At 34.5% G+C, this 27804-nt stretch overlaps 1 protein-coding gene across 3 annotated transcripts in view; it reads left to right on the plus strand.

The window, feature by feature from the left end:
- The first annotated feature begins 5700 nt into the window (after positions 1 to 5700).
- The window catches only part of LOC104863009 (phospholipid scramblase 2), a 38469-nt gene continuing 16365 nt past the window's right edge, over positions 5701 to 27804 (plus strand). For 2 of the 3 annotated variants that reach the window (XM_010625263.1, XM_010625264.1), the window contains exons 1-4: positions 5701 to 6117; positions 6207 to 6275; positions 25895 to 26008; positions 27100 to 27139. In XM_010625263.1, the coding sequence (XP_010623565.1) occupies positions 6094 to 6117; positions 6207 to 6275; positions 25895 to 26008; positions 27100 to 27139 (247 nt within the window). In that variant the 5' untranslated portion in view covers positions 5701 to 6093. Of the gene's footprint in view, positions 6118 to 6206; positions 6276 to 14929; positions 15023 to 25894; positions 26009 to 27099; positions 27140 to 27804 lie in introns of those variants that run through there. The other variant, XM_010625265.1, reaches the window with a different exon arrangement.

Below are 27804 nucleotides of genomic sequence, written 5' to 3' on the forward strand. Positions count from 1 at the left end.
GCCCTAGAACTCTTGAAGATATTGGAGTAGGAAAAGATTTTATGAACAGAACCTCAGTTGCATGTGAACTAGCACAAACAATCAACAAGTGGGATCTCTTCTTATTAAAAAGCTTCTGCCCACAAGAGAAACCACCAACAGTGTGGAGTCAACTCACAGTGTGGGAAAAAATTTTCTCCAGCTGTTCCTCAGACAAAGGTCAACTAGAATGTAAAGAACTTTAAAAAATTAGACCTCCAAAAATGGGCATCTGAAATGAACAGACATTTCTCAGACAAAGAAGTAAAAAGAGCAAATAAACATGAAAAAATGTTCAACATTTTCTGGTCATTCAAGAGATGCAAATGAAAACAATGCTGAGATTCTACTGTACCCCAGAAAGAATGGCTGCTATCATGAAATCAACCAATACCAAATGCTGAAGGGGCTGCAGAGAAAGAGGAACACTGCTCCAATGCTGGTGGGAGTGTAGGCTGGTGTAAACAGTGTGGAAATCAGTATAGAGATAACTAAAAGAATTAGGTTTGGAATTCCCATTTGACCCAGCTATTTCCTGGCTGAGTATCTTATCCAAAGCATTCAAAGAATCATACTACAGGGATATATGTGCACCATGTTCATAACAGCACAATTTGTAATAGCTAAACTTGGAAGCAACCCAATTGCCCATCAACTGGATACTGAATTTAAAAAGGTGGATTTTTAAAAATAAAATGGAGTGCTACTCAGACATAAAAAATGAGAAATTAGAGACATTTATAGCAAAATGGATGCACAGTGGGAGATACTCAAGTGAAATAAATAGGCAAATGTGTAAATACCAAACAATTTCTCTAGTGTGAGAAACAAAGTGTAGATGAGAACTAAAAGGTATAATAGAATGTGAAATTGTTGGGGCATGACAGGACAAATGGCCGAAGCGCTGACCCCGAGTCCCAGAATGCTGGTTCTCACCGGGCACACATATCCCAAAGGCGACGTGATGGGGCCAAGTTCCTCAACCCTCAAATAATCCCCTAATCTCTTCTTTGTTCCTGCTTCCGGTTTACACTCCCTTTTAGTCATAAACAGATGTTCTATCTAGATGTTATGTCTTTAGTTTGAACAATGTGTATCTGATTATGATTGCTGTTAATTACTGCTCATAACTGTTGTTCATCATCAAACCACTGTGATCATGCATTTGTTTGTGGCTTTGAAACTACTATAAAGACCGTGGGTGACAAATAAACTTTGCCATTAGCCATCAGCTTTTGGTCATTCACTGTCTCCGAGGCCGTCTCCCCAAGCCCCCTCCTCTAGAAGGAGACTCCAACATGAAATAGGAAGAAAAGGGGCAAAGGGGAAGGGGAAATGGAAGGGGTAGGGGAAAGGAATGAAGGGAATGGAATTAGTATGAGTAAATTTAAAAAATGGAAACAGGTTTTGTAGATAGGGAGGAAAGGAGAGATTGACGGGAAGGCAGGGGGATGAGAAAAAAATAAGAACCAAGACTGATTACTTAAACATGAAAATTTTCAACACTGAATGTCATTATCTTGTATACCTTAGATGTACCAAATAAATTAATTTTTAAAAAGTTATAAACTGGGCATGGTGAGGCATGCCTATAATCCCAGCACTTGGGAGGCTGAGGCAGGAGGATTGCTGGGAGTTCGAGACGAGCCTGGGCTGGTTCCAGGGCAGTCTGAACTACATAGTGAGACCCTGTCTCAAAAAAAGAAACAAACAAACAAATAAATAAATAGTTATATAATCCCAAGGTAGCATAGCAGAGTAAACGTTCCCCTTCCAATAAAAGGAGGTATAATGGGATAGAAAACAATCAAAGGAACCAAAGCAAAACAAAAACTTATCAAGGCCAACATTAGTCTCATAATTCTATATTGAGCATGCTGAGTACATGGTGGTAAGATATGAATTTCTAAGGATTGAGTGGACCCACTCATATACAAGGGTTGCAGCCCACACAGCCTGTCTCTCCAGCTAGCTCTTCTCTCCTCATGGTCTGCAGCTTTCCTTGGCACATGTTCCATAATCCTTATGTCTCCAACTTCCTAGGGTTCCTACTTCACTTTTGGCCTCATCCCTACAGCTTCATGTATGCACCTCTGAGGGATACACTGCCTGGCCTTGGAGGCCTTCCTTGGAAATCTGGGTAGAAATCTGTATACTCAACACATGCATTCTGTGTGCCTGAATAAAGCAGCATCATGTGCATGATGCCGTGGCCTACTGACAGCTCACGAAGTAGTAGCAGTGTATGAATGACTGGATGGTTGATCACGGTGAAATGAAATCCGGGAAACCAGTTCCTTAAGTGATCCTTCTGAGCAGGGTGCCCATGGGCTCTCCTCTCAAGTGACTGATTTACACTCTTATACCCTATAGCTTTCAATAGGTGAGGTCTTGTTGATTCTTAGAATGTCTTCAAGGTTTCTTTCTTTTGTTCCAGTTCAAAGACCTTGGTGTTATTATTATGGTTTATGGTGTTATTCTATTATCCATAACTCCTTTGGCTCAAATTTACATGTGGTTCTTTGCAGGCCAAAATTTGAGTTTTTCAAATCATTATTCTCTGCTTTTCCCTCCTGATTCTTGTGGTCTCTGGCTAATAGCAGCTACCAGTACCTGTGCTTCAGCCTGAAAGTTAGGCTGCCTTAAAATTTCCTCCACTGGACCAATTAGCAAACCACTTTTAAATTCAGCCTCAAGTAAATTCTTAGAACTTGGGGAAAATATAGAGGTTTTTTTTTTTTCGGAGTCCAAGTCCCCACAGAGTCTTCAATCCAATCTAAAAACCTCATGATCCTCACCTCTATATCCACACTTCTTTAAGCATTCTACATAAGTATGAAACATTGGAAACATGCAGACTTCTTACAATGAGTAATATGAGCTCTGACTAGAATTGAGCATTAATCTCTGTGTAAAACATCTTAGGCTTCTCTGCTCCAAATCACCAAACCTCTCCAAACTCCTCTTCCCCCGATCATTTCCGAGGACTTCTGAACCACTGGCCACGTAGAAGCACAGCAATGACCCCACTCCTCTAGTACAGATTTGCTGTATCAGTAAGTATTCCAGTTGCTGGACAAAATACCTGACACTTGCAACTTCCAAGAACAAAGGTCTAATTTGTCTTGTGGTTTTAGAGGTAACATTACTTACCTGGCCAGATCCAGGTAAAAATCAGCAGATGTGCATGGTGGAACAAAACTGCTCACATCACAGGAACTCGAAGACAGAACAGGTGAGTGCCAGAGAGGAGAGGACCAGGGGTCAGATATAATACCTAAAGGACTGCTTCCATGACACACCCGAACACATCCTGTAGAGTGCTCTCAAGCCAGCCAACTTGACAATTGAGCTTAACTTTCATACCTTAGTATGACACCAAAGATAAGGAATATCATGTGGATATTGCCTTCCTTTTTCCTTATTTCCAACACAGTCTATATAAAGCAAAAGACAAAATTAATTTGTGGATAAAACTGCTCTTCTATATTTCTGTGCTTTGTCTTATTTGCCATATAACGTTTTCTGAAATAGTTATAGTCATTTTCATGAAGAAAAACATTGAAGATTTTTCTAAAATAGCATTAGAAATAAATGACTGCTCTGTTTTTTAGCTTAAAAACCTTTTAATTAATATAGTTATTTAAGTGGAGAAAGAATGTACTTATTAGAAGAGGGAAACAGTTTACCTTAATACTAAGTGTCAAGAATTTTATGAGGAAAAAATTGAAAGTTTCATTTTCAGCACCCAATTTCCTTAGTACATATAGATGCCTGCTAAAGATAACATTTATTCTGAAAATTATTTGGGTTTCTACATATGAAAATAATGGAAATTTTCCAATTTTAATATATTATATTCAAAAATAATGATTTCAGAAAGCTCTATTAGTCCTCTAGTGCCTACTAGGTAATATTTCTTACAAAATGACCTTAGAATATGATAAAAACTACAGGAAGGCATCGTACATAATTATAAAACATCGGAAACATGCAGACTTTTTGCAATTAAGATACAATGCAATATACCTTCTAATGTTAGTGCTAATCAGTAAAGTTTTCAAAGATTCAGTGAAATAAACAAAGAACAAATGAGTAAACCTTATTATTTGAGAGGCAATATTTAAACTATTTCAGACAACTATTTCAATTCAGAAAACACAACAGATACAGTACAATAAAATGTGCAATAAACAATCAACAGCTATTACTTATTGTAATTATAAAATGTATACAGACATCAACAAATAACTTGAAATGTTAACAAAGAATTTATTTAAATTCATCATAAGTATTGAATAGCCCATTGCATACACTACTGTTTAAAAATAAATCTTGTAAATGAATATATTTGGCATCATTAGAGCCACAAGGCAACATATGATAGGGTTTAGGAATATTGGACTTAGATGCAAACCATTGCTTCAATTCTATAATTCCACTAGTTGTGCCCACATTTTTTAACTCGGCAAAAAGTCCATCATCTCTAAAACTGGGATATAACTCAGTGGATTAAGTATACTCTCTGCCTCTTGCTCTCTTTCTCTCCCTCTCTCCCCTCCCCTTCTTCCTTCTCCCCTTCCTTCCCTTTTCTCCCCAAGGGTACACACTCTTTCCAGTACTCAGATCAAGACCTTGCCTACAAAAGTGCTCAACAGACTTTTTGTTGTTTTAATAAAAATATGCAGACTTCTTCCATCACCACATTTTAATCTCTTAATATTTTTCAGGATTCCCATATTCAGTAAGGTGAGTTTAAGACCCTACTATCTCTTCGGACTTACAAGAATGAAACATTAGTAGAAAGAAGTGGTGTATTGTGCAGATTCCAACTACAATTCATTTTGAAATATTGTAAGTCACTGTAAATTCAGTTAGTTTGATACTAAGATTGACTAACATTCACTTTTGTTTTAAGTTAATATATTTCACCGCTACTTTTCAGTTTGAGAATTATAAAGAAGATATCTCCACACATTCATTTTAATGAATTTTTACACTGAGAAACTGCTTTAAATATTGCTAAGGTAATCTGAGCATTATTAAGAAATCACTTTGAAATATTTTAAAAGTTATTCAGTAGGTTCACTGGATCTCCTTCTTTATGTGTGATTTTCATCCGAAGTAAGGATCCTAAAGTACAGTGATCCATGTCTCATATCTAAAATGTCCACAAGCTGAAATTACTCCTCACTAAGCACAACTTTGGATGTACAGACCACAATGTTCATAGTAAGTATACGAACATAAGTGATAGGCAAAATAATATAAAATGAATAGCAGAATTTTAAAAATGAAGAAGCACCCACACCTAGTTAAGTAGAACAGGCACACCCTATCCTGTTTCTCCCATGTAATATAACCAATAAAAGACTGGACAGGACACGGAGCAGCCATCCTCTGCTTCTCTGCATGAGAAGTCTCTGGCTTCTAGGGATAAGTGTCAAGGGCAGAATAACGGGAGCGTCTTGCAGACAACTCCACCAAGCAGCACCACCTTCTCCCATTAATGATTTTCCCAGTAGTGTCCACATTCCAGTTCATCAGTGCCTTTCAGCACAGGGCAAACATTTCAGGAGCCTCTCAAAGGACCAAAGAAAAGGAAGGAGTTGAAATGAGGTCGCAGCATCCGGCAGAAGTCCGGCCTGGGGCTTGGCCTCCCTTCAGCAACAAGGAGGGACAGGGGAGTTAGGCTCTGATGAAAAACCAGCATCCGGCCAAGGGAAACTGGAGCACCAGGTCTGCGAGGCCCCTCCGGCTGTGTCTTCGCTGTCTCCCTCTGGAGGCGGTGGGACACCTGTGTGTAGCAACCCTGTGGCTGAGGGGAAGACATCCCCTGCAGGGTGCTAGGCCCCAGAGCACAGCCTCCGTGGGGTGAACCTGTCCACGGCAGCCCCACTCAATCCATGCTCAGCATTCTAGAATATCAGAGGAACAACAAAGAGAGATGGGCAGACGGCATCCTGCCTCCAGGACTTCACAACCGTGGAATCTCAGTCCATTTCTTCATCTAGTTTCCTTCAGTGGACTCATCTCTGAAATTGTGTGACTATTACAACAGCTACAAGAGTTAAAATGGAGAATTATTTTATAATTCATGTAAGGAATTAGTGAAAGCCGGCTTTTATTATTTCAAATATTTGACATTGTTCCTCTCAGCTCACCCGCAGGTTCCCTGTTTTCCCTAGGTGCTGTTATTCCTGCTGGTTAGAGCACGGCCTCGTCTCAATTCCAGGACAAGAAGCCATCGTCTTCTGGTTTGTGTGGGGTTTTTTTGTTTGTTGTTTGTTTGTTTGTTTTTTGGTACCGGGGATCGAACTCCGGTCCTTGTGCTTGCAAGGGAGGCACCGGAACCACTGAGCTAAATCCCCAGCCCACATCGTCTTCTGTTTTAACAAATGCAGGTACACGGTTAGTATGTGTGACTCTTGCTCAGTGAGCAATTCAAGGGCTTTGTCCTTTCTGAACTTCCCTAATAACAGAATTTTTTCTTTATATCACTCTAACATTTCTAACAGTTTCAAAATGAAATGCGTGGGTTTTTGCAGTGAGATAAGAAACAATGGCATATATAGAAAGGTCAGTTGTAGATCAGGAAGTGTAAGGCTTAGCTTCCAGGTAGGGACAGTAAAAGCACGTGAACTGGCCCCGCGCACCTCTCACCCTCAGCTCTGAGGATCCTTCCCTGTTCCACTCTGTGATTTCACTGGTATTTCATGTCCTTGAATCAGCCAAGGTGTTTCTCACCTTACAACTTCTAACTGTGAGGTTCTCTCTGTACATAAAGCCCCACCCATCACACATCCATAAGTGCATGGCCTATCTGCTTTGACATACTTTATGGCACCATTATTTTTCTCATAATATTTAATATATTTAAAAATATACAATACACTTATATTGTTACATATGCACATGTGTATAATATATTTAATTATAGTATATTGGAACATATAGAACTGTTTTAACTGTCTGTCTTTCTAATTTTTTTCTCTTGTCTGAAATGATTTGTATGCTCTGTGTGTGCATTCATAAGTATTCCTTGAAAAACAGAACTCAGCCTTTATACTACAGCACTAGAACATTTATATAGTTGTATATTGAGTGTGCCACACATTTCTGTGTATGTATCTATGTATATACATCCTATAGGGCTTCCTTGAATAGTGCTAAATTTAAAAGAAAAAGTACATTGTTAATTGTCACTAGTAATTGTTCTTTTCTTTTTGCAAATTTTGTTTTCATGTGCCCAAGTAAACAGTACATAGCCATTATATACTAAATTGAAATTCAACCCTTTTTGGTCTTACATAAGAGAGCAACCTTAAAGACAGTCTTTAACAAATTTGACTGAAAATTGGCAATTTGAGAGAATGTCTTCTTTTTGTTTTCAATAAACAGGAGTGTAAAGAACTTCATTTTAAAATCATGAGTTATTTTAATTCACTTAATTAGTAAGCTGTATAACATTAAGTACCATCTTATTTTTACAAGTTTAGTTTATTTACTTATAAGTAAAGAAAAGAAAGAATTCAAGTTTATAAGGGGGCAGTGGGTTGTCTAGAAAAGCTTTTAGGAATAATGCATTAGTCAAATGAAAATAACTCACCTTGAACACCAATTTTTTGTTTGTTTCTGTTTTGTTACTGTTGCAGAATACTGGCTACTATAGTCTTTTTGCTAGAAATGGCCTAAATTTTAATTCAAGATTTTCTGTGAAATACTACTAGATGTTATCTTAGATTGACTCTTTCTTTCTTTTTCTTTCTTTCTTTCTTTCTTTGAGACAGGGTCTTGCTATGCAGTTCAGACTGGCCATGAACTAGTGCATAGCCTAAACTGGCCTCAAACTCATGGCAATCCTTCTGCCTCAGCCTCCTGTGTGCTGGGATTTCAGGCATACACCACTACACCCAGCTTCCCAAACTGATTCTAATCATAATTTTTGTTATTTTCTTTCAGCCTAACACAGAATTTTAATTTTTTAAAAATCTTATTAACAGATTAACCTTGAACATAGGTGGGGTTTGTTTTGGGAAGTTGGCAGTGCATTTAATAGATCTTATTTAATTTCAATTCCATTAACTCCTCCCTTGCCTCTCTTATATTGCTTGTTTCCTTCTCTGTCTCCAGAATTCTACCTCCTGGTTTCTTGTCACCCTTAAAATTTTTTTTGTAATTTCATTACTTATTAATTAATGCATTTTTAGGTTTTTCATTTAAGAGAAATCACATATTTAACTTTCAGAGCCTGCTAATCTTTAAGATGATGGTTTCTAGTTCAATCCATATTTCCACAAATGACCCTGTTTCATTTTTACGGTTGAGCAATATTTCATTGTGTGTACGTGCCATCTGTTGACTGGTGTCTAGGCTGTCTCCAGAGTTAGCGCCTGTGAATTATGCTGCCATAACCATGGGCATGCATATCTCACAATAATATGCAGTCCTTAATTCCTTTATGTAGAAGGAGTCCCTTCTACCTGTCCCTCAATCAAAGCACTTCTGACTCACATTTTATAGGCTTGTGAGCTGGTAAACGCAAATGTCCCTCTTTTCCTGGCTGTGTCCAGGAAATGCAAGTACTCTTGATCTGCCTGTTATCAGAACCACTGTAATAGATGTGTTTTTCCTCTTTGGATGTTAACTAAAGCATTTTTATATATGCAATTTACCTAAAAACATAACCTGAATAACCTAGAAATTCCTTGATTTGTGACTCACCTCCACAAATGTTATCACCTCTCTAGCCAGCTCTCAATTCCTCTCCTCCCCAACATACTGTCTCTTTCTTATCGGTAGGAACCTTAAGATCTAGAATTCTGGTGATTGTTTGTACAGCGTTAGGGTTTTGCAAAAACAATTCAGAACACATATTGCTATCTGGGGGCTTGAGAAGAATGTAAATTGGTTTGTTTCAGGTGAGTGAGAATGGTCGATTATTTTTTTCTACAGCAATTAACAAGTGAATTCAGATAAGTAGCATAAATCTAGTTGATGGCAACTTTATACCGACAACAGTTTTAGGATCTTACAAAGTTAGGTATACTTTTATTTGGGTTCTAGATTGTACATTAATATTTTCTGAAAGCAATTAAATAGAAAGCTTAGAACCAAAGGAAGTGGAACAAAATGGTTAAGATTTATAAAAAGACAGAATTTTAAGAAGTTTAATCAAATTATCTAATTTACTTTTATTAGATATTCATGAATAGGACACTTTCTCATCTAAAACTAGAGAGATGCTACACTGAGCTTGATCTAAGTTGTTTTTTATAAAGCAGCTAAAGTGGGAACAAGAAAACAACATTATAAAAATAAATTAGTTAACATCAGGTAACTTCAGATTACTTAAAGTTTAAAGAAGAGAGGGCTTCCTTATTATGCTGGGATAAATTGGCCTTGTTAAAAATTTCACTATCATGCCTGTCCCAATTTCTTGGAAGATAGGGTAAAGGAGATTCAGTTTAGTGACATGAAACTTTATCACGAATGATTTGATATTAGGACATCATGGAGGAGCACAGACAAAATCAATAGCTTCCTATAAATGTTGTTTAACAACTGTAATATAAATTGCAAAGCCAGAAATGGGTATCCTATGCAGTTTTTCCCTCTTCCTTGGTAGGAGAGGTTTATAATTATCAAAGAGCCCAGAATAGCAACAAGGACTTAGGATTTCTGTTAGAAAGACTTTAACAAGGCAGTGTTAAAATGTGTACGAAAACTGTCTAAATTTCCTGCAAAATTCTCACTGAAAAGTTAGTTAGAGTTAGGAAAAAGTGTATAATAATCCATTGTGATTTAAAATGCTGCATTTTTTGAGCCAGGGATTTAGCTCAGTGAATCTGCCACCTGCCTCAGTCCTAAGTTCGAGCCCCAGTACCACCCCCGCAAAATCTGCATTTTCCCTGGAGTACTAATGATTCCAAAAGTACAATATAATGGTACTAATGATTCCAATGGTACAACATAATGTGACTTTACTTATAATTTTTTTCCTTTTGGTGCAGCTTTCTCTTTCCCTGAAGTCTTTCTGGCATTTATTTTTCAGTAAAAGCTGTGGAATCAACTTAGTTGACTCATGTTAAGTAAATCATGTTAATTTAAGTAAATTAGTTTGTCTAGATCATAGCCCAATCATTTTTTCCATTAAGGTGTGCTGTCATGAATAGATGCATTCTGTTAGATAGGGGTCTCTAGAAGAGCAGTACCTAGGATATAGTATATGTCATCTTATATTACAAAATAAGAGAATAAGACAGCAAAGAAAATACACAACACAAAGAGATGAGAAAATAACCCTAACATTACTCCCCCCCGAGTGGTACCCAGTGTCTTTACACTATGCTATATTTCCAGTCATTTTTTATGTTGTATTTTGAGGCAGGACCTTGTTAAGGCATAAAGTTCCCCAGGCTAAACTCAAACTTGTGATTCTCCTGCATTAGTCTCTGAGAATGCTAGAATTACAGGCCTGTGTTACAATGCCCAGCCTACGTAATTGGCTCATATAATTTTTTAATTTATTATTGTATGACAAAAGCTCCATAGTAAGCATTCTGTACACTGGAGACCCAAAAAATCCAGTTGTGTAATTCATAGTGAGTTCAAAGTTCTAAGAGCCAGGGAAACCCAATGGTACAGGTTCCGATTTAAGTGTGAAGGCCTGAGACCCAACAGCAGTGAAAGCAGAAATGCAAAGCAGCATGGCAGGAAGAGTTAAAAATCTCTTTCTTCACCATTTTCTTCTGCTCAGGCTTTCAAAAGAGTAGACTAAGCCTTCCTGTACAAGGAAGTGAAATCTAGTTACTCTGTTCACAGATTCAAATACCCTTGTACATACACCCATACATATGGTGTAAGGTTTAATCTGAGCACTCTGTAGCCAGTCAAACTAACTATAAAGTTAGCTATCAGTGCAGATGCATGGCTATAATCCCAGCTATTCAGCATGCTCTAACGGGAAGATTTCACATTCAAGGCCAGCATAGGCAACTTAGTGATAACCTGTTAAATGAATAAAATAAAAAGTACTGAGGATTTAGTTCAGTGGCAGAGATCTTGCTCAGCATGTGCAAAGTCCTGGGTTCAATCTCCAGTGCTGAAGAGTGAGGGTGGAGAGAAAATATACATAGCAAAATAAAGAAAATAATACTCTTAGCAATGCAGTCCTTACATCTGCAGTCGGTGACATGGTCATAATTGGTACCTATAACTATCGTCTGCTACTCTGCATTCCCTTTTCCTTAACCAAAAGGTTAGTTAATACAAAGATTAGTTAACATTTTGTATGAGAGATTATGAAACGCTGCTTTTAATATTCAAATGATTATGTAATTATTAAAATTCTAAAAGTTAGAAGAAAATGAGGGCTGAAATTTTATTCTGCAATAGTTTTGCCAACAGATACTCTTTCTCACTAGACTAAAGTTAAAGACTTAAGGAAACTCAAGAGTAAGCATGAACAAATAAGCACTGTTAAAGTCTGTTTAATTTTCCTTCCCAGAATGTCTTGCAATAAGGAATGGTTTTTTTACCATAGGCAGGTAAATGCTGTGTGTTTTCTGAGTCAGAATTCATTAGCAAGGACTTGGATGAACAGCATATGTTAGTCATTTTTAATTTGTGGGATACATTGGGCAGAACAATCTACAGGGCCTGGAGTTCCCAGAGATAATCATGTGATGTGACCTAAAAATTAACCTTTATTGCTGGAACATTCCTGGAACAGTTTCTTTCATTTTCACTTTTCAAGTGGCATTTTTTCCATATACCCAACAAATTACAATTATAATATGGATTAAGATATATGATGTTGAATTTTTATTGAATTTATTTTATTTAGGTCTACAGTACAATTACATTCATTGTTGGGATCTTGTACCTTTACATGACAGGTCTTGGTTCTCATTTTTTCCCCTTGTCCCTGCCCTCCCTTCACCTCCTCCTCCCCTTCCCATTTACGAACACTTTATTTCCATTTTTTCATTTTCTCATATTTTTTCTTTCCCCTTATTACCTTTCCCGTACCCTTCCCACAATTTTTAATAAGTACTAGCTGCACAGCAATAATAATATAGGCAGGGGGAAGGCTATCAAAACACTAAGGAGCTTGTATATTGTAGCTAAGTGTTTTTTATGACAGGTTGTATGTGAGTTAAAATTCAAGATAACATTTGAAACATTTGACCTTCCCCTCTGTAAATTTGACAGGTAGACACTCATACCGGGAGGACTGATGCTCTAGATTTAACATAGTTCATGTTTTTATGACCAATATTTACCATTTCTTTCACAAAAGCAAGAGGACACTGGGATTTTAAGTTTGAAAATCTGGGTGTGTCAAGAAATTGAAAAACATGCTTTTTCTTATCTTGTTGAAGCTGTATGTATGCATTACTGAAGTAATCATACCCTTAAGCAAAAAATTAATTCTTATCATTCACTGTCAGTTCTATATTGTCCCAGGATGTAAAATAATGTAGATCTTCTCAAGCAGTAAAATTGTAGAAGAAAATTTTGTGGAAGGCTGCCAAGGGATCAGACTGCTTCCCATCCGGTGGCACCACCCAAGACTACAGTGTCTCAAAGTCAAATGTAGTATAGTTTTCCAATGCCCAATATATCTACAGGATTATTCACTTTTCATTCCTTCTTCATTTGTAGCAGTTTTCTGTTGCATTGTATAGGTTAGAAACCTGTTATTTTGCTCCTACATTGTGTAGGAGTTGACTCTGGAAGATTATTTGTGAAGCCAATGTAATAGAGTCTCTTAAAGAATTGACTTCATCCATCCTTTGGGAAGTGTAAGTTGTAGATTATTAAATTCAATCATATCATCAGATATAAGAAATAGGTGAAAGTAATTTTTATTTTTAAATCCAAATTGGATTAAAACTTGACATCAGTCTTCTAATCTTTGTATCTGTGTGAATATAAGCAAAACACTCAATGAAGCATCTCTAAACTTTGGTTTTCTTATCTTTAGAATTAGAGTAACTATTCCCTGTTTTTGTGCTTGTTTAGATTGGATAAGCATGTTTGGCCATCATTTTTGTTAGTTATATGGTTCAGGTTCTACTAATTCTCCCTTTTCCCCAGACAGATAACACAAATTTGTAAACATTTCTATGAATTTAAGATGATGCAGGTAATGTATCAACAGATAATTTAGGAAGGATTAAATTTTCATTCTTGTGTTTGACACCTCTAATCTAGTCTATTCTACATCAAAGATATACATGTTCTCTTATACTACTGCTGTATATCTGTGATAAATTTCAGTTTTTACATCTGATTGAAATAATTATTAATTTTTAGTTTATTTTTAATAAATTCAAAGTTATCTAGCTTTTCTAATTTTGATTTTCCAAAATTTTTTTGCTTAAAATTTTGTCCTAAATTTTGAATACCTAACCTTAACTCAGCTTGATTTCTGCATACCAAACCTTGAACATCTTGAAGTCCCTTCAATCTTCAAAAATGAACATTTGAGAATATATCTAAGACACAGAATTTTATAACTAGAAAAAAAACCTTAAAGTACCATATTTAGATAAGAAAAATGCTGGAATATCTCTTAGTTAATGATAAAACCCATAGTACAAATATTAATCTTTTACAATTCCAGTTTTTGAGATATCTATATAATCTCATAATTTTGATAAATGTAGGAAACATGGCCTATTATTTTCAGTAATTGAAAGAATTTAAAATTTAAAAAACAGTTTTGACTGAAGATATGTGTGAGGGAATATGTCTTTTTTTCAAAACTATGCATATACTTTTGTTTGGAGTGAGGTAGTCTCAATATCTCTTTTAATCGCTTATTTCAGTCAGTTTCCTACAAATTGTTATGAAAGTTACTGGCAGTCAATAGGACATGGATCTTTTGCTCTTTTTGGCCCCATCTGCAGGAGGGATTTTCAGCATGCTACTCAGCTACTCAATTTTTATAAAATTCCTGTTTCCTGTAACCTAGTTAGCCTTGTTTCTTTTCTCCATGGAGAAGTTAGCCATCTGAGGTTCATCTTTCACTCAATAGCATCTTCTGTCCAGTGCTTTTTCCCTCCGTTAATGTCAGTGGGCTTTAGTGTTGTCTGAAGAGCTGAGGCTATGGGGTGCTAAATCTCTGTCCTATTCGCAGGAAATATCTTACAGGCGCTGCACTGACATCATGGGCTAGATAGACATTACCTTCAATACACACATTTCTTCATCAAAATCTAAGTTCTTTGGTCCAGTATGTGTGATGGAGGGAGAGTTGCAGATATCCAAGAGTATTGTACCAATCATAGCCAAGGTTGGCAGACTGGCTCAGATTAAGTGGAAGCTCACTGTCATCTTGTTTGTTTTGTTTTGTTTTGTTTTGCTTTCCTAGTCCTCATGTATTAACGTTGCTCTTCTGTTTGGAATTTTTTGGCTCCCATGTTTAGATACTAAAGTCTTTATATTTTCCTTTGCCCAGAGCCTGTTATGAAATATAATGTTCTAATTTACATCCTATTTAGTCTTTTTATGTGAAAGGGAGACTTCTCAATAGAATTGTCTCACATACATTAAAAAAAAAAAAAAAAAAAAGGAAGCTGGTACCTCAGGAGACAACAGGCAGTGCTCTTCAACCATCCTGTCCACAGTGCAATGTTTTAAATTGTTTCCCTATTCATTAGTCAACAAAGAGTAGTAGGACCTTTGGAAATCAGTATGTCAATGAGAAGTGTCCGCAACATGGTCATTTATTCACACTTAGCCCGTGTAGTGTTTGGCACTCCTTGTCGAGCCTCTGCCTCCAATTCCAGGTGACCTGAGAAGTTAGCAGCTTTTTACAACATTATGAGCAAGGACTCATAGAACTAATTGCCCTTGGGGTTCTGAATAGAATGTTTATTGTGTAGCTGCTTGGATCTGCCCAGATATCTTAGACACTTCCTTACAGTGACTCTGAGAGATGGTGTATTGTCAACCAGGTAGATGACTAAGCCTCTTCAAACCAGTCTCTGAGGTAATCATTTTATACTCAGTCCACACTTTGGACTGTTGTGTTCCAAATGCTGGTGTTTATATCTATGGACCTCTTCAGGACCAAAAAAATATAGATTTTGTAATTCATACCAGAAAACTATGATCTTCAGACAAAAGGAGCCAAAAATTTACTGATGATTCACTGCTGCCAGTCTGGTATGGGAGAAAGTCTTTTTGTACAGGATAGCTTGATTTATAAGTTTAGAATAAATCTCTGAGCATCTCATACAGGCAGGAAACAAATGCCATAGTTACAGAGTAAGGAAGCCTCCAACCTCATCTTCTTTTCTGACTTATAATTAGCAAGGTGTATAAAACATACATCTGCCCCTGTGTAGGCCTCCTCTTTTGTACCCTGTTACATTTTCTCCAACTGTCCTCCCCACTTCCATTCCATGATGCTTCCCAACTGCTCTTCTATTCCTCTTTGGAAATCTTTGCTTTCTAGACTCCCATTAAGAAATCACAGCACCATCTTAGAGGTTTTGTGGGAGCCCACCGTGGCTCTCTGGCATTTGACATTTGAAAGGAAACTTCTTCCTCTACAATGAAGGCATTGATACAAGCTATGTAACATTTGTTACCTTTCAAGGACTCTGTTTGTTAAGCTTATTTGTTCTTTGACCCTGCGATGGGAGGAACTCAAAGAGATAGCCAAAGATTTGGTGGTATCTGTAGAAATCAGGAATTCCTGTTTTTGCGTAAGAAATGATGGAGATGATTGCTTGATGCTTCCTGTTAATGTGCCTTTAAGGAAAGCTGTTTCTGTAGAAATAGACCAGACTTCTCTTGGTCTCCACTCAGGTGTGAGTGTTCTTTCCTTTCTCAATCTTCACTCCCCAACTCAGGTACATTCGTGTTGTGATGGCTGGGCCGCCACAAGGTTTATATAATTGCTCTGTAAAACTGAAATGAAAGTTGAACTAGGAATGATCTATTAATTGCTCCATTCAACCAATTGTAAATTCTTCCTAAAGATAAGCTATTTTTTATGTATGTGATCTCATAGGGTCAAAATTTTCTTCCAGAATTAATAAACCTACATGTTTGATGAAAGCCTAATACGACATGATTAGTTTCTCTGAGGGCTCAGATGAAGTACTTTATATAACTGAACAATTATTACTGTCCTTTGAAGTCCTGTTACTTAAAAATCATTCAAGTTGTGACACTTCAAAACAGCATTTGTATTTTAGATCTACTGGAAGTAATTCATTACTTTATCGAACTAAAGACAATCATGAAGAGGGCAATAATTTAAGTGGAGATTCTTCGAGGAAGTATAAAAGATCTCCGGTTTACTCAGCATGATTGCATTATAACTTTTGATGGCATGTCTTTAAAAACCAATAAATGTATATAAATTAAACATTTAAAATATATGCAATATTAATATTTTGATATGTAAAAAAAGTACGCTTATTGAAACCTATAGGAGTTAATATGTAGGTAGAGTTCTTTAAAAATATATTCATCATATGTAACATATTTGTGTAATTACCAAGGCACGTAGATGGTATATTTTGATGTGTTTTTAATTCCAAATAAGGATCCCTCCTTACATGTTGATTATTTCACACACACACATTAATTTAGAGTAAGGGTTTTCTCAACAAAAGCTTTCAGATCACTGATGAAAAAACTGTCAAAATCGACTTTCTCAGAATTGTGAAAGTTAACTAAAGATTTACAATAATTTAAAGTTCATTATTCTACCAAATAAGCGAAATCTCAGTCAAAAGTGTGTTTTGCAGCATTCAATTTCCCTTATTCCCATCCCTTATTTCCACTTTCACATAAGCCTTGAAAAGTAACAGCCTTGCAGCACAGTAGTTACAAGGTAATGGGCAAATGATGCTCACCAAAGATGTACATTTCATAAGCCACAAAAGCTATGATTCTATTTCTTTACATATCAGAAGAAATTATGTAGGTATAATCAAGCAAAGATCTTGAGATGAGGGATTTTTCTGTATTTTCTGTGTGGGTTTCGCGTACTACACCTGTCCTTTTAGGAGGAAAGGTAGAAAGTAAAAGAAAAAAAATACTATACTCTTAACTTTGAAGGTTGAAGAAGCCAAAGAATGTAGGCTGCCTCATACTGGAAGGGCAAAAACAAAACAAACAAACAAATATTATTGCCCAAAACCCATCAAGAGCAAAACTAATGAACTTTAGACTTCTGACTTTCATAACTATAGTATAATAAATGTATGTAGTTTATACTACTAAGTGTGGGGTGATTTGTTATTGCAGCAATATAAAATTTATACAGATTTTGTTCCCAGCAAGTAAGATGTTCCCATGATAATAACCACCTAAAAGTTTGTTATGACTTTGAAATTGGTAAGAGGTGACAGCTGAGAATTTTGAAAAGAACAATAGAAAACACCTGGATTATTACTTCAGGAAACTGTTAGTAGAAATATGGCTTTTAACATTACTGTTTGTAAGTCAGAAGAAAATAATGCAAATGTTATTGGAAAGATGAAGAAAGGTAATTGTTGTATATAATTACAGAATATTTACCTTAATTGTGTCCTACATTTACTTGAAGAAAGGAATTTGCAAGCATTTACTTAGATTTGAGGTGAGATTTCCATGCAAAGTGTTGAAGTCATGGCTTGGTCACTTATTTCTTCAATATATTGTGATAAGAATGAAAAATACTGAAGAATATTTTTAAGCAAAAGGTAACCATAACTTGATGATTTGACAAGCTTTTAGCTAATTGAGTTTACCAAAGACACTAAAAACAGAACATGCAATGTACCCTGGATAGAAGTTCAAAGAAGTGGGTAAACAATCTGTTTCTAGTATTTCTCAAACATCAAAATTTCAAAATATTCAGTCATCCTCAGAGGATGATTCTCCCTAACCGATTGGTCTTGAAGCTCCCTGAAAGCCCGCTGACAGAGATTGTGTTGTATTTTCTCTGACTGTGCTCTATTAATGGGAAAAGACAGTTTCTGAAAACAATCAGTGACAGTCATTAAAAACTGATCGAGGCAATAGTAACAGTTGGGGCATATAAGAAGCTGACTAAAATCTTTTTAAAGAAAAAGCTGGACATATCCATAAGGGTATATTAAAAGTTTTGATATGTTCCTGGAAATCTAGAAGGAAAGATATGTGTAGGAAAATACATGCAGAACTGTACACACACCCAGAAGAAATCCAACAAAAATATCACTTTTGGCTGACCTTCAGACTGTGGAAGTGAGGAGAAGAAACTATGCCTAGGCTGTAAATAGCTTCCAGGATTGTTGAGAGCATTTACTGGAAACAGTCCATTCAACAGATGATCTCTGAGCAAGCTAAATGAGTGGATATCAGTGGTCACATATATCACAGAGTAAAGATGCTAATAAATTCAAGAAATTCAACAAGCAAAGAGCAAAACAAACATTATAATAAACCCTGGGAAAGAGACAAATATAATTAAAAGATTTGTTATATTGTTATTAAAGTAACTAGTTTTCAACAATTATGCAATAAATTATGCAACATTTTTTCCTACAAATTATGCAACCTCTAAAGAAAGATGAAAATGAAGCCCAAAGAAATAAAAGCAGTCAATAAAAACTCTCCACGTCAATTTACACACTGAACTTAATTAGGAAAAAAATTTCAAAAACTGTGCTCAGAACTAAAGTATGAGAATGATATTTAGTCAAAAAAGATGATATGGGAATTTCATAAAGAAAAATATATTGTGAATATATTTAAATTGTAGCATTTTTTTATGATTTATGATTTTTTATTGATTCCAGGACCATTACTTTGAGCTGCGTCTACAGATATTTTTACTTTCTGTTGAGACAGCGTCGCACTAAGTTGGCCAGGCAGAACTGGAATTTGTGATTTTTTTTTTTGCATGAGCCTCCCAGATTGCTAGGATTAAAAATATGTTCCACTACACCTAATTCTTTTTGTCATATGCAATTGAAGACAGTAGCATAAAATAAGTCTGCAGATGATTATATGAAAATAAAGATATAATTTGTATAACTGGTTTTAAGAGAAATTTTTAAAAACATTCTGCTTACGTTAAGTTTATAACATATAGAAAAGCAGCATATTTGTCAATAACTGCCCAAAAGAGGTGGCTTTGAACAAAGGTATATTAAGATAAGTAAATGACTCCAGATAGTAACAAATCTATAATAAAAACAGAAGCAGAAATAATGAAGAGACTAATGCAACAAAAGTAGTATATAATCAGTGTGGTTGGTTTATAATACATTCATGCATGTGTGTGTGTGTATGTAGTAAAGTAAAAAGCAGGCAATTAGGGAAATTCACAAGTTTGTGGAAGTTAATAATATTCTCATAAATAATCAGTGAGTCAGAGAAATAATCACGAGAAAAATAGAAACACTAAGATGAGTGAAAATGAGAAAACAGTATCAAATGTTAAGGACACAACTAAAGCAGTACTCACAATTTCATAAATATAAATGATTACATTTTTTAAAAAAATACAGATCTCTAACCAATAACACACCCTTTCATTTTAAGATACTGTATAAAGAAAAAAGTAAAGTTTAAACATGAAGAAAGAAGAAATAAATAGAAAATTAATGAAATAGAGAATGACAGAACAAGAAAGAAAACAATAAACAAAAAGTAGGTTCTTTGAAAAATTCAACAGAATTGACAAACCTCTCTAGATTAATGATAAAAAGAAATAATGACTCAGATTATAAAATCATGAGTGGAATAAGGAATATTATTATCAACCTTGTAAGAATAAGGAAAAGTGGGCCAGGGATTTAGCTCAGCAGTTCGTTGGCCTGCCTTGCAAGCGCAAGGACCGGAGTTCAATCCCCAGTACCAAAAAATAAATAAATAAATAAATAAGAATAAGGAAATGTGGTATTTGTACACAATAAAGTAAAAATCTGCCATAAAGAAAAACTTGAGGCATCCATAGATAAATTGATGCAAACTGAGAATATATTAATTTAAATGCAACACACAATTTAAATAGCATATGGTTTGTATTATAAGAAACATTGTATATATAAATTGGAGAAAGACAGCAAAATAGAAAATAGATATATAGGAAGTATGGAGAAGTTTAAATAATTTCCTAAATTACCTATTCCATTGTTTCAAAAATACTTTCAGATAAATGCTAATTTGTGTCATTTATTCTGTACTACTACTTTCTTAATGCATTGAAAAGAAAGTTTAGAACTATTATCTGTTTGTTTCTTCTCTGTAAAAGTCTTTTTTGTCTACATCTTGTACTCTGAGGAACACTGTGTATTTATTTTTCTTACTATTTTGTTATGAAATTTTGTTTTACTTTTTCATAAATTAAAAAAGAACGAAAAAGGACTATAAAGAATACCAGGAATAAGTTTACGGCAGTCAATTGGATTACTTAAATGCAGTAGATAGATTCATAGAAAGACACAAACTACAAGAACTGACTGAAAAATAAAATCACAATAGATTTATAACAAGATATCAAATCAAAAATTTACCCACAAAAGATGTCTAGGACCATATCTTAATTGATACATTCTATACATAATTTAAAGAAGCATTTATGTCAATTATTTTCTGGCAATACCAAAACATAGAAAAGTAAAAACACTTCAACTCATCCTTGAAGGTCAGTTTTATCCTTAATCATTGAAACAAAAGACTCAATGCAAAGGAAGGATACAGAACAATAGCTTATAACAGCAAACACAGAAATTTTCCAAAAAATTCTAGCTAAACTAACCAAGTAGAATATAAAATGAGTCATGTATCAAGACCAAGTAGGATTCATTCCAAGAATGTAAAGTATGTATGAAATCTCAGTCATAAACATAATACATCATGAAATATGAAACTGTATGAACATTTCAACAATCCAAGAAAAAGTACTTGGCCTAAATCATTGTTTTGTGTTTTAAAAAACTAAAAACAGAAACTTCCTCTACTTGATAAATAACTTATAAAACATACCCATAACAATAACAGCACATCATGCTTAATGCAAGAGAATTAAATATTTTTTCCTCCCAAATCAGGAGAAAGAAAGCATGTTTATGCTGCTTATATTCAGCACAGTATAAAAGCCTCTCACAAGCACAATTAGAGAAGAAAATGAAATAAAAACGTAAATTTGGGAAAGATAATATTCTCCATGTGTAGATGATGACGTGATCATCAAAGCAAAAACTTCCTAAGACCTCCACTAAAACATGCTTAGAATTAAAAATTGTTTGGCAATATTTAAGGTTAGTGAATCAAAATTAGTTATATTTTTCATACTCTCGCTATAAACTATATAAGATTAAATTTTGAAACAATTATAGTAGCATGAAAAAGAATAAAATATTTAGGAAAAAATATTTAAAAGATGTGGAGCGGTCTAATTACTGCAAAATATTGTCAGAGGAACTTAAAGATCTAAATAAATGGGAGCTCATATCATGTGCATGTGTTAGAAAATTTAGTATTAAGATACCAAAATTTCCCAAATAAATCTACAAATTCAATATAAACTCTATCAGAATCTCAGGAGTCATTTATTTAAAAGTTAGAATACTAAGGGGCCAGCGATTTAGCTCAGTGGTTCCGCTGCCTGCTTCTTAATCACAAGGACCCGAGTTCGATCCCTGGTACAAAAAAAAAAAAATCAAAAAAATTAGAATACTAATTTTAAAATATACATGCAAATTCAAAAAATATGAAAGCAATTGTGAAAACAATACCCAAATCAATCTTGCTTGACCAAAAAACATCAGTGGAGGAACTAAAAAGCCAGAAATACAGGCTTTATTTATGATAATCAGTTTTCACCAAGAATGCCAAAGTAATAGAAAGGAGACAGGACAATCTAATAAAAAAGAAAATGGCTGGCCGGGGGTTTAGCTCAGGTTTTTGGTGGGCTGCCTGGCCAGCGCAAGGACTCAAATTCAATACCCGGGCCCAAAAAAAAAAAAAAAAAAAAAATGATGTTGGAGCAACAGGATATGTTCATGTGAAAAAATAAAGTTAAACCCCTACCATAAACAAAAATTGTTTCACATTGGATCAAAGATACACATTTAATAACTAAAAGTTAAACACTATTAAGAAAACTATAGAAACAAATCATTGTATTCTTGATCATACAATGCTTCATAGCTATGACACTATAACACAACCAGCAATAATAACAAGAAAAATAGATAAACTGGGCTACATCATCAAGAAAATTTATGCTTCAGTAGAAATCATGAAGTGAAATTACAACCCGCACAATAGGAGAAAACATTTGCAAATTTTATTATAGAAAATTTTATCTAGAATATTAGAAAAAGCTCACAACTTTTAACAAAAAATACGCAAATAAAAACATGCTCAAAGGATTTCAGTAATGATTCTCTAAAAGCTATTTACAAACGTTCAATAACACAGGAAAAGATAGTCAAGCATGTTAGTCTTTAAGCAAATATAAGCCAAAACTGCAGTGAAATAAGACTTCACATCCACTAGAGTGGTTACAACAAAAAAATACAAAATTGGGGCTGGGGATTTAGCTCAGTGGTTCCACCGCCTGCCTTGTAAGCACAAGGACTGGAGTTTGATCCCCGGTACAAAAAAATATATATATTTATATACACACATACAATAACAAGTATTTGAAAGACATGGAGACTTTAAAACCCTCACACATTGCTAGTTACTAGAGTATCTATTTTGAAAAATACTTTACATTTCCTCAAAATTTAAACACAAAATTACCACGTTGCTCATCCAAACCAACATCGTAATAACTAAAGTTTATACACTCCTCTTCTTCTAGGATCCTTTCTTCACTTCACTTGTTATCTGAGTGTGTATCTTTAAATTTTCACATTAAATTTTACTCATTTCTATAATGAACTTTTCCCCAAAATTACATTTTTCTGATTATCGTAATTCATGTTTATCTCTTGCATATATTTTGTTTGGCTTTTTTTCTTGTATCTTTTTGAAACTCGACCATATAATATTTATCCCAAAACTGGGGTAAATTCTGCAATGCCTTCAATATATTCATAGACACAGTTAGAATTAAACTTTTTAAACTTCATATTTTATTAGTACATATTTGTTATGCATATTGATCACGTTCATCGTAGGGAATCTGTGCCTGTATACTATTTATCTCGATTCTTCTCCCCGCTTTCTCTCCCTTCACTTCACCTCCTCTTCCCCTCCCTGTTTGTGAAAGCTTTGTTTCCATATTTTCTTCTATTCCCCGCCTCCTGCTACCCTCCAAGGAATAGAATTAACTTTTTCAACTCTGAGTTGAATGCAGATTTTGTACATTTATTCCTTAAGTCTAATTCTAAGAATCCTGAGGTATACTGAGAATAAAATTTAACAGGCTCAGTAAGAATGCTTTGGCTCCACAGATATTTCTTCTAATTATTAGAATCATGGCCCTGAAGATAGAAAATTTCCAAAAGCGTATTTTAAAAATTTTATCTGGCCAGCGCAAAATGTTACCATGGCTACCACCAGAAATGCTCGAAGGCTGGTGGGTGTGGGATACAAAAATCAATACACAAAACTGAGTATCTTTCCTATATACCAATAATTAACCTTTTGCGAAAGAAATCAGGAAAACAATTTCATCACAATGGCTTAAAAAAATCCCTGGGAATTAATCTAACAAATGACAAAAAAGTAAACCTACAATGAAAATTACATATTGAAGAAAGAAATTGAAGAAGACATAAAATGAGAAGGCCTCCTACGGACCAGCAGAAATAATATTGTTAAAATGGGCACGTTACCAAAACCAACCCGCAGGTTCAATGAGGTAGCAACATTCTTCACAGAACTAAAAAGAAGCAATCCTAACATTCATGTGGAAGCACAAATGACCCAGAAGAGGCAAAGTAGTCTTAAGCAAAAAGAGCAATGCGGGAGACTTCACAGTCCTGAATCTTATATTATAAAAGTCACAGCCACAGAAACAACATGGTAGTAGCACTAAAACGGACATTTAGAACAGTGGAAATAAACAGAAGATAGAGAGAAAAGCCCATGTACGTATCACTATCTGATTTTTCACAAAGGAGCCAAAAACATACACTGGAGAAAAGATAGCCACTGTGGTAAGTGACGCTGAAAAAACTGGCTACCCACACACAGATGCCAGAAAGCAGATTTCTCTACCAAATCTCAATGGACCAAAACCTTAAATAAAGGACAGGAAACTTTGCAACTGCTGGAAGAATATAGGGGAAACACTTGAATCCTTAGGCACAACCAACTATTTACTAAATAGGAAGCCAAAGGCACAAAATAATATCAAGAGTGAACACATGGACTACATCTAATTAAAAAGCACCCTGTGCAGCAAAGGAAGCAATCAACAGAGTGAAAAGACAACTTACAAAATAGAAGTAAATCTTTTGTTAATCTTCTAATGGAACATTAACATCTAGAATACTTCATATAAGGATCTCTAAAAACCTAACACAAAGAAAACTCCCAAAACAAATAGCTCAATCAATGAATGAGTAAATGACTTGTACAGTTCTTAAAAGAAGTAATAGCAGCCAATGAGCACATGAGAAAACGTTCACCAATTTTAGCCATTACAGAAATGCAAGTCAAAACTACTTTGACATTCCATCTCACTACAGTCAGAATGGCTATTGTCAACAATAGAAAAAAAAAAAGAGGACCAAGACCTGTCATGTAGAGATACAAGATCCCAATGATGAATGCAACTGTACTGTATACCTAAAATGTACCAACAAACTCAATGAGAGAAAAGAAAAAAAAAAGAATAGAAAAAAACAGGGCCAGGGATTTAGCTCAGTGGTGCCACCACCTGCTTTTCAAGAGGAAGGTCCTGAGTTCAATCCCAGGTACAAAAAAAAAGAAAAAAGAAAAAACAATGCAGGTTAAAATGCAGAAAAAACAGTACCCACAGACATTGCTGATGGGAATATAAACTAATACAACCACTATGGAAATGCATGTGGAAGTTCCTCAAAAAAATAAAAATAGATAAATCACTTATTCCTGCTGTACCACTACTTGTTATATTGCCAAAAGAATTAAAAATAGGATACTACAATAATGCATGCATACTCATGTTCACAGTGTCACAGGTCACAATAGCTAAACTGTAGAAACAGTTTAGATGCCCATCAACAGATGAATGGATAAAGAAAATGGCATATTACTCAGCAATAGAGAGGAACAAAAATCAGGTTTTTTGCAGGAGAATTGATGGAAATAAAGACCATCGTGTTTAGCAATTATAGGCTTAAAAGTTAAATATCTCAGGTTTTCTCTTATATAAGCAATCTATAAATAACAAACACATGCAAACATATGGGGAAGGAAATCGGGGAAAAGCAGCAGAGGGGCTAAGGTGGCAACAGCAAGGAAAATAATCAAAATATGCTATATGTATGCACTAATACCCAAAACAAATCTCATTATTCTGCATTACTAATATCTGGCCATCACAAAAAAATATTGGTGGGCACATGGAGGATAGAGTTCTTATAGCCACTTTCAAATGATTCTGAAAAATAAAGCTGCAGTTTTCTGTAAATAGGTTAGGATCACATAGGAATATGTGTAACAGTTTACACTTCGCTTTTCATGACTTGACTCCTTGTTTTCCCAAGATTCCTTTCTAGTTCAGTTGAGAAACAGATTACATATACAAAAATCACAAATGTTTTCATTGAAAACAATTTAAAATAAAGTGGGGATATTCCATCACTGAAAGAAAAAAAATCCCTGAAGTTGAAGATGATTCTTGACTCTAACCAAGTAAATATATTTCAATGGTGTTAACTTTCAAAACTAAAAAGCTCAGCCAATTCAATTTGTTCAACTCTAGAGCATTTGTGTAATCCAGATTATGGATTTTTATGATCTACAACCTGCAATACAATGGATGAGTTCGTCAGAGACAATACCTAACTCTCCACCAGCACTGGAACATTTGGCTGGGGTAATGTATTCCATAACTGATTTGATCCATCAAAATATAAATTTAGCTTTTTCATATTGTAATTTATACTATAAAATTTTGATTCTAGATTGAAATACTATAAGATTAATACTAAGATTTTTGTATTTCATTTGAATTAAGATTTTTATATTTCATTTGAATTTACATTTTCATTTTAGTTAAGGTAGTAAGGTTACACTTTAAATATATTTCTACCTTGGAAACCCATTTAAGAATCAACACCTAGTTTTTGAAAAAGGAGATTAAATTTTAAGTATGTAACTTAAAAGCAACTCCAGAAATTTTCATTTTATCTAATGTTTGAGTGTTAGTAGATTAGAATGCAAATATGAACTATGTATACTAGTAATTGGAAAGTTATTCTATACCAGATTATATGAGATTGAATTGTCATTTGTTTATGCTGTCAATTCTGATGTAATTTCTTGAGATAGTCTCTCTGAATAATTGACTTTGACAATTCAGATGCATTAATCATTGATCATATCTTATTTTGTAATACTTTAAAAATGAAGTGGGGACTGGGGATTTAGCTCAGTGGTTCCAGCGCCTGCTTCACAAGCGCAAGGACCCGAGTTCCATCCCCAGTACAAAAAAAAAAAAATGAAAAAGAAAAATGAAGTGGTATGCATTTTCCTTCTAAAAGGGATATTTAGATTTCCAATACTTAGATATAAATATCTCACAAATGAATATAAGTAATAAATTCTTTTAAAATTTGGGTAAAAAACTATACTAAAAATTTACTTCAAATTGCATATAGAAAATTCTCTCTGAATTTAAATAATGTAATCAAAATATTGTTTAATAAAGTTTTCTTAACCAAAATGTTAAATACATTAACAACAGGTGTAAGATATTCTACAGACTAAGAATTTTCAATTTGTCTGTTTCTATGGTTAAATAAATGTTAATATTTAATTTCCCCTATGACATAGAAGATATGTCACAAGAAAATTAGATATTGATAATTAATTACTTTAAAAATCTTAAAAGCATTAACTTATTTATATTAGTACATGCTTTAAATTTAGTTTATTTCATACTACTTTATTTTTTTACTCTAATAGATAAACCAATTAATAGTGTGCCAACGTTTTGATTCGGAAGGTATGTATCCGAATACATATATACATTTAAAGATGTGATGTGTTTTGCTGTAGTTAGATCAACCCCTATGAATTAAAACACTGTTCATGTTTGAGGAAAATAAACGAAAAAGAGACTACATGAAAACAGACTACATAGAAGGTTCTTAGAAATTAAGAAGCTGATAGTCTTCTCATGGAAAAGGAAAATGATATTGGCTCTAGGATTATTCCTCAAGATGCTGGTTTGAGGTTTGCTAAACATAGGACTGAGAGCCGAAATGGTTTTCCCATCATGAATTCTTCAAATACAGGTGTTTAAAAGAAGTAGTGATTCCTGATTCTTCAGAAATTCTGCTATCAGAATCAGGGTGAAGTAAGTTTCCAGATAGTTTTCAAGTCTGAGAAGTTAACTGTCCTTTAAAACACAATTACTTAATGGCACCCTAGAGAAGTATTTGTTTCATGTAGATGAAACTACAGTCCATGTAAATAAAATTTCTAGTTTTAAAAATAGTAATATCACCACTGATGACTTTTCTTATAAACTTCAGAGATTTTAAGACTAAAATGGGCATTTATGTTTCTAAAAAAACACTTTCCAATTTAGTTTTGTATTTAAAAAGTGCTTTGGATTTTTTTCTTGCTGCATGCATGGCATGAAAGAGCTTTTTTTTTTTTTTTTTT

Source organism: Fukomys damarensis, unplaced genomic scaffold, assembly GCF_012274545.1.
Source record: "Fukomys damarensis isolate Sample0158 unplaced genomic scaffold, DMR_v1.0_HiC HiC_scaffold_37, whole genome shotgun sequence".
Lineage (NCBI taxonomy): Eukaryota > Metazoa > Chordata > Mammalia > Rodentia > Bathyergidae > Fukomys > Fukomys damarensis.